Below are 14,992 nucleotides of genomic sequence, written 5' to 3' on the forward strand. Positions count from 1 at the left end.
CTTGTTATTCTTTTTATCACCGCTACTGACCACATACTGGTCTGGTATTGGTTTCCTCCAATCCCCGCAATTTGAACTAGGTTTTGTTCCAGGCAGTAGGTTCACTTGCATCCGGTAGGGGGGATCGACTGCACGCTCTGTTGCCATCTGCCTCTCAATCTCCATGCAGTCAGCCCTCCTCCCATGCATATTCCCAGGTTGTGGAAACGCTGCAGCCCAATGGTCTGCGTCTGCTTGGGTGCTTTAAGACCCTCCTACCAGCTGGGCTGAAAAAAGAGGCGGCACTGTGCTTGCAAGCCTTGGACGAGCCCCCTTTTACCGCCCTGTCAGTGTCGAGGAGAAGGGAAGAAAGAGAGAGAGAGAGAGAGAGAGAGAGAGAGAGAGAGAGGGGTGCCTGATCGAGAGAATGAGAGAGCAACTGTGTGACAGAGGCAAAGAGAACCAAGCAGGCTGCTTAGAAAAGTGAGAGAGCAGAAAGCAGGAAATAAGGAACCAGAGCAGGAAGAGGGAGGAACGCAAAACGGACTCTTTCTCTTCTAGCCACAAGGGGCACAGTCACTTTTATCCACTTGACTTCTAGTGGACTGGATGGACTAACCAATTGATGGATTCGGACTAGTCGTTTGCGCTGCATCCTTAGGAAACTGGAGCCATTCCTTTGTGCAAAGTGAGAGGACTGTCTGCGTCTGCGCTCGCATCTCGGTGTGGTCTGCCGTGGGCGCAAAGTGCATCTGTCGGCAATCGGTGCTGAGGATATCTCCCGACGCCGTCGGATCCGACTACAGAGAGGAGAGGGAGCCTGTGTGTACGGCACAGTGAGAGAGCAGAGCAGAGCAGAGCAGAGCAGAGCAGAGCAGAGCGTTCGGATCGGATGAGAGGGAGCAAGCCGAGGCAAAAGTAATCCAGCTCCAATAGAGACGGGAACCCGTATCTCCTCTCCCTGTGTTCCTCTGCCATTCCTCTCCTCCTCCTCCTCCTCCTGTTGTTCCTCTCCCGTTCTCCAAACATTCACAGGACCGCTTGCTTCTCTTTGGCAACTTCTCTTCCCTCTCCATCCCCATCCGAAACCCACGGCGGACGCTACTCTCGGATCTGAACTTGAGGGAATATCTCCTTTCGACAGAAGGTCCGGACCGCATTTGCCATCAGAGGCATCTCACACATACACGGCTTTGGATCCAGAAGTGTGGCCAAGGAAGAAAGAAAGAAAGGATTCCTACAAGCTATCAGTGTTTGCTACTGAGCGGCTCCCTCCCTCGCCCCTTTCCCTGTGTCACCATTCCCTGCCTCAGTGCTAAGGATTCCAGCTACATGGGCAAGCGATTGGAGCAGCAGCCAATGTACCCTCAGTACACCTACTACTACCCCAATTATCTCCAGACTAAGGTACGCCACTCCTCTCGCATTCCTCGAGCATGCTCGTCTAACTCCCACACTCCTACCCCGTCTGACTAACCCTTAAACCCTCACCTCCTCCGCCCCCAATTCATCCCCCCCTCACATCCTTGACTGGAGATGGCATTTGATTGATAGCCGGCCTTGGTCGTGATGCTTTCATGGGACGGATACCTTGTCGGACTTGGGATGTCTATATCAGTATGTGCCCGTGTGTCAGGGATCAAGGCCGATGGCTGTCATCTGCTTGGCCAGCCTTCAAAATTTATACTGGGAGCAATTCAATAACCTTCACGCATTGCTCATCTACACACCAATGAGCCTCGCAGATAGCACCAGAAAGGAATAGATCAAGCACTCGGGATTAATAAAACTCTTAGGACCCCGAGCTGATTTACTACTAACGTCTTTAATTAAAAGCACGTTCTGATTTTCAAGCCTCTCCATAGGATCTGTCGACTTTGTTTGGTATGGATGCCCTTAAATTGAAAGGACCAAGCTAGCGAAGATGAGTACCAATTTATTGATAGTATGATAGTGCTGTTTGTAAACTCTTCTTTTCCATTTTAGGACCGAATGTTCTTTTTAATATTGTGGTTATCATATTCTAGACCAATCGATAAGTACATAATGAAACCGTGTCTTTGAACATCCATATTCTTTGTTGAATGACCTAAATGTGTCCAAAACGGGGACGTGTGTAATAAATATAGCTAGCTAGATTCTTTTTTTTGTTTTTTCTTCTTCGCTTGTTCTTTTTTTGCCTCGTTAAGTGTTCTATCTTTAGATATTAGCGTCACTCAGAACGGAAGATGGACATTTGTCAGCACCCTTGATCGACAATGAGCAAAATGAATCTTTAATTAACTGCCGTGTTCTCGCCAGTATTGTCGCAGAACAACCCTGCCTGAAGCAGTTGTGTTATCGCAGAGGTTTGTGCGAATGTACTACCACAGCTCTTGTTGTTCTTGTTGTTGTTATGACCTACCCAGTCAAACCACACACTTGTCATATGAGTAAGAAAAGGACTAGGACACTTTGGTATGGTGCACCTGCTTTCTTAGAGTTCCAAATGACCCTAATAAGGTTAGGTGGTTGGATGGTCGGGAACACTTCAGGATATACCCCCCGAAGAGCTGGACAGAGTTGGAGAGGAGAAGGAAGTCTGGGATGTGACCCTGCCACAGATAAGTGGAGGAAGATGGCTGGGTGGACGATATGAGCGAGAATGATTCACCAAGATGGCTTATTATGTTGGCACAATGGTTCCAATGGGTTGTTGTTATGCATTTTTCTGTCATGATGCACCAATATCTCAGCCTATATACCCTGGATCGTGGCCAGTCACTTACAGGGTCCATAAAGATAAAAAGCCATACTTAGCAGGAACTGAACCCAAGCTCAGGAGTCCAGAGACCCGACAGTGACAGGGACAGTGAAATCAATTGCTGCCAATGTTCTCTGAGGCATATTTATGGCTTGAATGTACGTATATGATATGGCACAGCCCCTATTACTTGCAATACGACAGTGCTCTTTACGTGCAGCACATTAGCTGTCTGGTACTTTTGAAACATTTTGCTGCCTGATTGCAGGAAATATGCAAATGTACAGTAAAATGTTGAGGTGGCTCAAATTGTATCGAAGGGAGATCTTTGTGAGAAGAATGCGATTGGTGCGCAGCGAGCTCCCAACAGGGTGGACCTGGCTGCAGCCCCACCTGGCAGTCCACCAGCCAGCACTCCCTTCTGATTTATAGTTTAATACATTTGTGCTGCTGCCATATGGCTTCCCTCCCCATCCCCTGCTCCTTCCATCATCCGCCTCTGCCTCCCTCTCTCTCTCCCTCCCCACTTGGCCTATCTCGGAGCTGCTCATCTCGGTGGCCTCTCAGTCAGGGTATGCCCCCTCGATCTCTTCCTCCTCCCTCATCCACTCTGTTGCAACAGGGGCTCCAAGCCCTGCCTCCTCTACCTATGCTGCAGTTCACTCCCAAGGTCAGGGGAAATCCGATCTTGCCACCGTCAGCGATTGATTTATCTTTGACGGAGCCGCCGGGGTCGCGTGCCATGCAAACGAGACCTACGCAGAGGAAAGCATCCGTTTCAATTTACATCCATAATACATTTCCTGCTTAGGTGGTATGGAAGGTTGGTCCGTTTGATATCAAAACAAGTTAATCATAATTTGAAAAAAACAAGGCATTGCGTGTTAAGTTTGATGTCAGGTAAAAATGCTAAGTCATGCTTTGAATGTGAATCTTCATATTTTCCATTCTTCTTTGTCACAACCCGATTTAGGCTTGAGGTTCTGTTTAGGTCAGTGGTATTGTGAAGTCGATTGAAGTCTTAATCATTATGACGTCATGCAAAAGTGAGTGTAGGCTTTATACAACCTCAGACGCCTTGGTATAGGTCATTCGTGGGTGTTCAATTCCGTTTAGAATCCGCTTGCCTTCACTGCTGCATTCCTAAGCTATAGTCTCATAGTCTGTGGGTGGGGGGGTGTACACATCCGCAATGAATAAAAAAAGGGTAATGCTTGGCATCAATCTTTCCAAAGTTCAGCCTTTTCACAGGCTTGCTTCCATTTTGTGGAATATAGTTTAGATGTTTGTGCAAAACCCCCCCCCCGATGATTAACATCTGTATTTGCTCGGAGCAGATGAGTACGTGGTAAAGAAATGTGAAATGTGCTGTCTTAATGGCCTTTGCATTTTGTGGTTGCTGTGGATGTACTGTGCATCAATATTCTCATTTAACGGGATTCTCTGGTGCCGGCCGCCGAGTGCTTGTTAACCCACATTAGAATGTGAAAGTCAGGGAATGAGATAAAACAATAACATTTGTCTTTCTATTGATTAGTGCAGCGGGGCGTTGCATGTGCTCCTCCTTAGCGGAATTATTGATTCTGTGTGTGTGGATGCGTCCATGTGGATTTTATATAAAGTTATGATTCTCTTGACTCTTGTTTTGATGAAGTTGTTGTTGTTGTTGTTTGGACAGCCGGCTCATACCAAACGGGGTCACTACATGAAGTCACTCGCACAAACTTTAGTTTGCAGAGTTTTTACGCTGGATGCCCTTCCTGGCAAAACACACACACACACTTTTTTTTTAGTATAAGCGGACTCGGAAGGAACAGTGGCCACTACACCGCCAAGCCCTTGTTTTGACGAGGTGATTAATTAAATCCCCTGGATCTATCTTTTTGCAGCCTTTATCAAGCCTGGGAATGTGATGTTTAGTGACATTTGTGAAAGGTGAATCATTTGCATTTTAAATATCGGATTGCGCCATCTCACCTGAGCCTGAGCCCGTGAGAAATTCAAGTAGTGATTAGTGTTTGCTATTGTTAACTCGGTGTGACCATCTCAAGCCCTGACATAACCTAAATCGAGGGACATGAACAAACATCAGGCAAATGAAGCCCTTTTGAAAGGCTTTGTGACTGCCTGCCGTAAAAGTCGTTATCAAATGAGGAGGAAAGGGGCTTTTATGTTTGCAGAACGACGAAAGAGACGTATATAGAATTATGGAGGAGACTGGAGGTTAAAAAGGATTTGGCCTTAGGTCTGTGCTGCAGAAGACAACATTCATTTTAATTCTGCAGCAATACTTGTGGCCATTTAGTGGAACTTGTTCGAGAAAAGCCACGAGGTTGCGCTATTCAGCATTGAAAGAAATCAGTCAAGCCTTCTATCGTCGGAGTCTAAACGACGGAAGGCTCTCTGGTTTTCCACAGCAACTCGGTGCAAATGTCGGCGGATCCTGATTTTTGCATTATGTGCATATTTGCCACTTTGGCAGACTGCTGGGCTGGCTGGCGCAGTAGAGGGAAGCACCTGGCATCGAATCAATCTAAACATACTGAGCAGGCATAGGTTAGACATCTGAATCATTGGAGAACTCAAATATTGAACATATTATTATTATTGTGCTGCTTTGTTTGGCACTCCCACAGCGACGCAGCCCACCTTCGTTCATATCCGCCTATGTGTGATGAAGCCAACAGGTTAATATCCTAAGAGTATAAAAACACAGTATAGTCGGTGTTACCATATAAAGTTTAAAAAGTTTAATTACTTGCGTGCATGTGTGAGTGAGAGAGAGAGAGAAAGCGCTTTGGCTGGAAAGTGATTAAATGAAGCTTTTAAAAGCGGGCTCCACTTTCCACTTTGGGTGTCCTTGAGCACTTGGCACAGTGAACACAAAGTAGAAGCTTACTCATTACAGGTTGCTGTGGGGGGGAAAAGAAGTAGCACAGATAAATGGTCGGAATACACAATCATGTGGGAGGGAGTCTTGCCCCGTGGGGATGTTGACAGCATCTTACTCGGACTTTTGGAAACACAGTAAGACATTTCTTTATTCCGCACTGTGCAGGCGGTGAGCTTGTTGGAATAGCCAGAGTTCAACTGGATAACCCGCAGGTTAAGTCCGAAAATCCCTACCCTGAAGCGCATAGCGAAGTGCGCCGCCCGGCGTGGGGGCATCTTTATGGACAGCAAAGCCTTACAGTAGAGCCCCCAATTTGGCTAGAAATTTTTTTTTCTGGGGTAAAACAATCCAATCCGTAAGGCCAACATTGACTACACTCCTTTGCCATAGCAGCTCAACCTAATGAGAATCGTATGAAAGAAGTCACCGTGGATTACGCTAAGTGGACCCTCGCCGGGGCTCCACCATCCAGAACCTACCCGACATTTGAGCCTTACCATTAAGAAAACATAGCCTGGAGTCTTTGCCTGACCCCCGAACCAACCAACAAACAAATCTTATTTTGATGCAGCGGAGTACACCGCAATAATAAGATCGTGCTTTAGTGTCAATGTGTCAATCCAAACTGAATGTGATGAGTTTTCGAAAGGCGGGATTTCTTATATCGTCACTCTTATGACGTGCGTGTGGCCAATCGGTGCATTTGATGCTCGTCGAGGAATTCATTTCAACTCAAAACAGTTTTGCACAAACTAATATTAGCTTTAGTTTCTGATAACGCTTTAGCAATATTTGTTTTGAATAGACCTTCTGGAAAATGGCGCCGTTCCGAAAATGAGGATGGATATCAAATGATTGATTTGCACAGCTGAAATTCAGAAGGATTTATCCGTTTCCTCTCCATCGAGTTGGATGGGAGGGAGCTTTGAAAAAGCAAAGTGCACTAATTGAAAGGCCTTTTGTTGCTTCCCTTTGTTAAGGAAGGCTCTCAGCATGTCTGTTGCCCTACCTTTTGGCACTCAGGTTGAAACGCTCTGCTTGTGAGGCACCAAGGTAGGACGACTTGGAAGCTCCTCTTAGCTTAGCGCTGCTCGCTGACTCCGATCCGGCCGGGATAATTGCTCCTGAATTTTTAACGAGTGGCTGCGTTGTGCACTTTGCGGAAGCGGCGTGCCTGAAGATCCCGGCCGGCATGGCAGTGGAATAGGCCTTTTTTTTTTCTCCCCACGTCCGGAATGAGAAGAATACTTTAGCATGTCATCATTGCAATAGGTGATGCGGTGACTTTGGAATGTTAACAAAAAGAAGCGTGAATGCAAATGCAATTGTACCGCTTGGCTGCACAGATAATTATCCTTATCCGGTTTCATCTAATCACCGCTTGTTGACTTGCCTTTGGCTAAATACGTCACTCTTTCTTTGGACCCTGCCGGGTCACTCTCAGCTGGCTCTGGAAATGTGGGAAGAAAATCATCTTGAACATGGAAATGTCCTTCAGAACAGATACAAATGCATGGCAATAATATCGTACATTTCGGCAGTGCCAAAGTCACGATGAGTTAGCACGGAAATGATCATATTGGGGCCGCAAGACTGAATGAGATGCAATTTGAAGCCGTATTTCTTGAATTTGGTCAATAGAAAGCCTTTGGTAGCTCACAGAGTCAAGTGGGAAGAGCAGGCGCAGACATGCAAATTGCAGCGCCGTCTCAGCAGACTGCAGGCAGCCATGGTTACCGCCTCCCACATGGCATATAGTGCCTGCAACATTGACTCTCCGCTGCTGCATTAGTTGCGGCAAGCGCAATAAAAACACCGTGTCGGGCGCAGCTTGAAAAATGCTTCGGGAAAAAGCCAATTCTGCCCCGAATGAGGATAAGCAAATAGGCATGAGCGCTTGAATGGCTGCCAGTCATGTCGGAGCCCCAACACCAATGCCGCCCCTCGCCCTCTCATCCAGTCACAATGAGCTTCTGTACAAATACGGATACGTGCACCAATTTAGTGCAGCAGATGAACCTTGTGAAGCCTTGTTGAGCAAGTGGGGGATTACCGTGAGCAAACAGGCTTTTCTCCTGGCTTTATTTGAGTTAACTGACTCACACCACCCTCTTCGATTTTGCCCCTGTTTTTTTTTTTGTTCGACAGACTTTTTCCCATTCTCCTGTCGCCTTGGAGGCCTTAACACATGCACATTAGTCAGTGTATGGAAAAACTGAGTGTCAGGTAGGCGATGAGAATTAGATGGCAAGGACACTTTAGCTGAGCCGCAAAGCAGGCGTAATGGATCAAGGAGCAAGCCCACGGCGTGATGGAGGGGGGGGGGGGGGGGGGTGTAATTCTTCAAAAGTAATTAGTAGCACATAAGCAGACTATTGGCAACGCAATGAACAAAATCTTGGCTTTATATGTGGGCTGCTTGCGGATGTCGTTTCTTTGGCAGGAAACGTGAACTTAAGTTTAACAAAACTTTTGTGAATGTGCAAAGCGTTGCAAGAGTGGTGGCCAAGGACAAAAATGTTTACATTTTGCTCTGTTCAAAAGATTTTCTGGATTTGACTCCAAAAAATCACAATCAACTGCTGTTAGATTTTTTCCATGTTCATTTAGAATTGCAACCAAGTGCCTCTTTTGATTCAGCTCCACATTAAATTAGCTCACTCGTTAGAAAGCACAGATGTTTTGGAAACCTTGGTCATTGTTTTAAGGATTTGTCAAAGGATCCTGGCAGAAAATTGAAGAATATTTAATAGGCATATTTATAAAATAGGCATGCATTTTGGTCATGGGATTTTTGTAAAACTGTAATGGAAAAAACAACCACCTTTTTTTAGCAACCTCTTCTCAAAGCCAAATTGTTTCAGACCCATGAAAATAACAAAACAAAAAAAACAACAACACATTTTTAACCCCAAATTGATTTGTGTATTTGTACTACTTTTGTTCCTACTCAAAAATCCGGTTAATATAAATGCAAACAAATACTGCTATTTGAATGGAGAACTGTAAATGTGCTTTCCATCTTTATTCTGCTTAACTCCACTTTTCAAGTATGAAGGTCAAAAGCGCTTTTAAGCAAGGATTGCTCAGAAACACCGCTTTCTGTAAATGTGCTCAAATTTGAAAAACAAGCTTTGAATAAATGCTAATGTTAGCGTCAAACTACTTATGCAGTTGATAAATAGCAATGTTTTTATCGCCCTGTGTTGTTTTGTCCTTGGGCCTTTTTTGGAAAATGTTGGTGGCTTTGAAAAACAGTTAGTCGCTCATTTCCTATCTGTTTTGTGCCTCTGATTAGCCGTCTTGAGTACCCCTGCGGAAGCCTCGTATTCATTATTTATCCGTAGCCCCCCCAAACAACAGCTGCAAGCTTGTGTAGCTGCCATATGTTGTGTTATTCTCAACATATTTGTGCTGTATAGGGAACTTTGGATCAGCCCGCGGAGATGTATAACAAGCCCTCTGCGGACATGCTGCTCCCAAATTATTCGCCAAATGTTATGTTTTCCACTCTATCCTTGGAAAAGGCTCTTGAGGTCCTACAAACTGCTTTTCAAATTGGCGCTTCTAAAGTGTGGTTTGATTTGCTGTTGTTTTTGTTCATGTTTTACAGCTTATTCGAAAACCAAAGAGCAGCTTTGGCGAGAAGAGTAGAATACTGTAACACGAATACCCATCAGAGGTTTATTTGAAGTGAGCAAACCCTCATTCCGTGCGCAGGCCTCACCATCTGTTCTAAAAGTCAAGGTGTTTGTTTTTTTTATTAGTTTTATTTTACTTGAGAAACTTTTTTGACACACACTCTACACAATGTATATTTTCTTTATTTATTATTTTTTTATTTTGCTTGAGAATACATTTTGTAAATAAGGAGAAGACGCTATAGGCATCCTCGATCCCCCAAGCAGAACCCGAAGATGTGAAATCTGGGCTTCCCTGCTAAAGCTGCTGCCCTCGTGACCCGAGCCTAGACTCTAGCTAGGCTAAAGTCTCGAGTCTAGTGAGCCTAGCAGAGTAAATGGAGGCTTGGGTAGATACGTAAATGAGACACTTGAGTGTTTTTACCACTTTACACCAGTTTTTAAACATTCATGGCAACAGAGCAGTTTGAGGCTGTAGTGGTTCAAATGTTTGACTTACAGTCCGGACGGCGGTCGCGAGGTCCAAACTAGCCTGACTCCTTCCTATCTGCCCGAGTTCCATGTTCTCCTAGTTCAGATACAAATCGGGGATCAATCCACCTAACCGCCAAAGATCGACTGGGCTTTACATTATAAACTGGCCAAAACAGAAATGAAAGTACCCCGAGCAATTAAGCAGGGCCACTGTGTTTCCGGCATCGGTGGAATTGTCTGAGGGGCAGTAGGGGAAAGAGGGTCGCATTAGGATTCAGCCGATAAAGCAATAAAGCCTTGTAGGAGATGCAGTTTGCCGGCGGGCCGGCGGGCCGGCCTCATTCGGAGAAGCTTCTGTGTGCGCAGCACTTTGCGGCCGCAATTAATCACCCGGCTGACATTAGCCTACCTTCCTGCAAACACTGAATAAACAGTGGCAACGTCGAGGCCGTGTCGGCTGCCACAAATCTGGTGTTATCGTTAAGATGTCTGTTGACGCTTGTTCCCCAAAGAGAGAGAGAGAGCGCTCTTGAAACTCTGCTCCACTTCTGCAGATCTGTTGATCTATTCAGTTACAGGTTGCAATGGAAAAAAGCCAGTCTGACATGTATTTGCATTGCTAACTTTTGTCGAATTTTGCCTGCACGGTATTGCTTGTGTGACAGGACGGCAGTCGCTAGAGTCATTTGTAAAATGGGAATCCTCGGAGGCTTTATTAGGAGGATGCCTGTCAATGTGCGCTGTATCGTTGCCATAGTGATGGTTGCCAGTTGCGTGTGCCAAGCGATGTCTCGTTTGAGAGTCAATCACGCGGCTGTAGGGGAACGACTGCACCGTGGGATTTCAGCCGCCGCTTAGTTTTGACAAAGTCGTAATGCTAGCGTTTTTAGCTTATCATTTATACACTGGAGTCAAGGTGAGCAGTGGGCCAGTCGAGATTGCATGGAAACATTTGATTACAGAGCAAATATATCGATCAAATAAATAGGAGGTTTCTAAAACTATTTTAAAATGAATAGAACATTGAAATGAAAAATCACATCATAAAAGACAAAAGAGAAATTGAGTTGGACCTCCTGCAATAGGCTGCTTACTCTCAGTGGCCAGTTTGAGAAAGTTCATTCACGTCCGTAAGTTGAACACGCATTATCCTGGGCTAGCCTGAGAGGAAACGTGATAGAGTTGTCGAGGAAAGCGGCGGGGGGCTGGAAGTGAGGAAGGGCGGGACTCCTGTCCACTTCACTCCAGGGGACTGACACTTCCCTTCTCTGTGAAGCCCCGCTGGAACTGAAAGATTGAAATTGCTTCATTCACCTTTGCACTTCTCCATAGCATTCACCCTACTGAATAAGTGCATGCCCGCAACACACAAGTAAAAGAACACAACACAAGAGTTTAGTCCCAGGCTGATGTGCTGCCAACGAGCTGGAATCTGCACACAGGGAAACTTGATAGGCATTCCCGCTGCCAAACACATGAGGTCACCCTGACTGACTGATCTTGCCTGCCTGCCTCCCAGCACCCACTGCTGTCACACTAAAAGATTGTATCTCAGACGAAAAAAAAATCATCCTCTGCTCACTCCACCATCCTACACTCAACTTGAAATCTCAACATGTATCTTTTCAGCCTTTGTGCTCCCAAGCAAAACAAAAGTCACTCCGCAGCATTGTTTTTCAAAAGCAATCCAAACATATGTGTGTTAGATGTGTCTGTGTTCAAGTTCCCTCGTAGCAGCACGGACACCCACGTCTCGGAGATAGCCATGCAAACGCGCGTATTCCCAAGTGGTCCAGCCCTTGGTGGTCATCATAAGCGCTCCCACGCATCTCATGTTCTCCCCGCCATATTATGTTAAAAGGAACATGCATTATTACACTGGCGAGGTTTATTGATGTTTTTGGCAATTGACGCAAGTGAGAAAGAAACCACAATACAAAGCTCTTTTTTTGCGCCTGTGAGGTCTCATTGTGTGCTGGTTTGTTTTTGTAATTTGACTAATCATATCATTAGAATCATATTTTTGAAATTCAACCCTACACAGGAGCTGTCATTCTTTGTCGAGTTTAAAACCGGGTGTCGGTCAACCTCCAAATGTTTGAGAGGAAAAGTAACGGTTCTTGATTCTGTCGCGGTGCAGTTGCCTGACTTCCATCTAAGTGAAATATTTTTTTTAATTTACAGTAGACGTCCGCACCAAATGTTTTGCACAAGTCAAAAGGCATTTTTCATTTGCAAATCCTTTGGGTTCAATTCTCTTTAGCAGCTAAGATTTGTGTTGTGGGTGAAAAGGATTGAGTTCATGGACAGCGCTTGAAAGCAGCTTGTTGCGCTGCCTTGGCTCTGACCCGTGCAGATTGTCAGGTGACCCCGGTGGTGCTGCCCTGAGCTCGGAATCCAATCTCCTCGCCGGGGATACGCTGCATGTTTTAGCCGTCCGCTTTGATAACTTTGCCCCGCCGCCTTTTCCGACGTGCCCATCAAGTCGTCGAACCGAGGCTGACGTGTTTTCTTCAGTGATGGGAGGGGCTCCTGGGCAACAGTGGTTGGAAGATTGTTTTAACCATCTTATCTGCTTCCATGTTTAAATGAGAGCCATGTGAATGCCAGAATGATTTTCTTGTGGAACTAATTTTTCAACTTGCAAGACAGAAGACAGATTGTGCAGTACACAAGGTTTTCTGGTTGAATAACTTTTAAGATGAATGTGAGACTAATTCAATTTTAGATTGATGTAGTCTTATGCAAAAATATGTCCACAGAATCAAGTGAAGGTTCCACAAAACCTATGAGCACAAAGAGTAGAAAAAAAAATAGATTGATGGATTGCTCATCAAAAAATACGTCGAAAGGGCAGATAGCACTTCCCATCTTATTTTCTTGACATTTTGAATCCGGGAAGTGAGTAAGTGATTGGCACAGGGAAGTGGGAGTTTTAAGGCATTTTAAGGCCCATTAAAACCCCATGGGGCCCGATAGCCAGCGTGCTTAATGAGTCATTGAAAAGAGGGCCTCTCCGCTGCTATTTGTTTCCTTGTTGGGCATTTTGCCCTCCACTGTGCTGCTAATTGTCTCGAGCACACTGGCAGTGACACAGCAACCCCAGCTCGCAATGAGATAAATGACTTTGGTGGAAATTTAAACGTGACGCACTTTCTGGGTTGACCCTCCGTAAGGTTGGGATCTCTAAAGTTCAACACGGCCGAGGCCGTTTAATTCGTAGGTCAACCGAGCTTGAAAAGAAAAAGTAGGCCTCAAAACGGCTCCATTTCCAGCCACATGGAACAGCCAAAATGCCTGGAGAAGTATGAATTCATTTGCATTTTACAATCTTGGATTGGATTCAAAACGTGGCTACTAAGACGAAGCGGCATATACGTATGTGTGTTTAGAGTTGAAGCCTTATCAAGCTTGCCCCTGTTGAGTAGCCCACACACACACACGCACAAGAGCCGTCCGTGTGTGATGCATTTTCTGTTTCCATGGGAATCCCGAGACGGGAGTTTTAAAAAAAAAATCCACTTGGACACATGTACGTATAGCCCGCTTCCCATATCTGTAACAAAATGGCACCGTTTTGTGTAAACAGCCTTTAATTCTAACGAGGACTGAATGGTCATTTTATTGCGTACGACGACTCGACTGGGGGAAATGAAATGACTCTTTCTGGACTCTTCCGCTCTTTTCAGTGCATTGATACATGACCAAGGAAATGGCACATATGGAAAACAGGCTTGTGTCGTATGGATGACATGCTTTGTAATTCTATAGCGTTGATATTTTTACTTTGCATGGATAGTGGGAATTCAACTGAGCTTAGTGAACTAATCATATGGGCATTAGGTTAACTTGTTGAATGGAACACCTGGAATATCGCATTACTAGACCATCTGCCTGGTTTTATTTCCACAAAGTAGAATTTTCCTCAACGGGCACTAACGGGAGAATATACAGACACATTAACAGACAATATACATTATGGCACCTTAATGTCTACTTATGCATCTGGTCAATTCTGTGGATTACATTTTAAAAATGCAAAGAAAGTAGAAGGATCTCGGGGACGAAATAAGCAAGCCGACGTCTCCCGAGTCAGCGGTTGTTGCCAATCGAAGACTGACAAGCAAGGAAGGAAGCGGCGGTAAATAAAACAAAATACCTTACCCGATCTTGTTGTTTTGTTTTAAAAGTGGGTTCCCCGGACTGCGAAAAATCTTTTCCACAGTAAGTCTTTTGTTAACAATACTGACATTTTACAATGCTCCATATCCAGGAGTAGCTGAGAGATGACGGGATTGTGCAAGATTTCTCCCTTGTTTGGAAAATCTGTGTTGAGAATAGAACACACCACACCTACTACTGTACACTAAGAAAAGCTTTACATGTGCTATGTTTTTTTTCTGGAAGAATCCATTTATTTCTACCAGGCTTAACTGGAAAGCTAACAGACATTCAGGACAAGAGGAATCACATTGTTCTGCTTTTTCAATTTGGTCCCTGCAGTGTTGACAGTGTGAGCTTGGCCACCAATTAGGCCACAGCGATTCTTACTGCCCATAAATTATGAAGTGTCAGCCATCAACTGGAAGCAGTGACGGACGGAGGTGGCAGAGAGGAAGGTTTTATTTGGTTAAATCGTACAGTGCCTGTGATAACACCCATTCTGCTCTCAAACGAGCTTCGGTGTCTAAATGATTCTCATGCTAGCAACTAAATGCAACATTTATTCAACAACAACATGCGGTGGAAAAAAAAAACATGAGGCATTTAGGATAATGTATAGTATTAGATTGCAACACTGACTCACCTCAAGGTCAACCAATTCATTTCTGGAGGAGAATTTATTGCCCGGTCGTAGCTAAGGCAATGAGGTGCTGTGATCCTTGAGCTCATGTCTATATAGAAGGTCTTCCCGGCCGTATACCACGGCGAGGGGGGGGGGGGGGGGGGGGGTCTACTGCTTGTTAACTCTCCTTTCTGAGCCGGAGCCAACTCGGTTGCTTGAAACATGATCGCGTTGTTGGCCAAGGCCTGCTCATGTTCCCGCTGTTTTGGAGAACACCGAGTTAATGTTCCATGGGACCATCAGCCTGATCATAAACATTGTAAATCTACAACGCCTACGGACCGTAACTCATGAAGAATGACAGGAAGTCTGTAAACGATGTGCCCGTCAAACAGTGATTGACACTACCTATGATGCTTTGTGGGAGGATCCATCCCTCTTTGAGCAACCTAGCTGTAATTGCTCTGTCAAAGCTG

The 14,992-nt window shown here is 45.2% G+C and overlaps 1 protein-coding gene across 4 annotated transcripts in view; it reads left to right on the top strand.

Annotated features, from left to right (window-relative positions):
* The first annotated feature begins 263 nt into the window (after positions 1 to 263).
* Positions 264 to 14,992, top strand: part of rbms3 (RNA binding motif, single stranded interacting protein) — a 120,692-nt gene continuing 105,963 nt past the window's right edge. The window contains exon 1 of one of the 4 annotated variants that reach the window (XM_061267421.1): positions 264 to 1,386. In XM_061267421.1, the coding sequence (XP_061123405.1) occupies positions 1,312 to 1,386 (75 nt within the window). In that variant the 5' untranslated portion in view covers positions 264 to 1,311. The remainder of the gene's footprint in view (positions 1,387 to 14,992) is intronic. The other 3 variants (XM_061267423.1, XM_061267422.1, XM_061267420.1) reach the window with 3 other exon arrangements.

The sequence above is a fragment of the Syngnathus typhle genome, linkage group LG20 (genome assembly GCF_033458585.1).
Source record: "Syngnathus typhle isolate RoL2023-S1 ecotype Sweden linkage group LG20, RoL_Styp_1.0, whole genome shotgun sequence".
Taxonomy (NCBI): Eukaryota; Metazoa; Chordata; class Actinopteri; order Syngnathiformes; family Syngnathidae; genus Syngnathus; species Syngnathus typhle.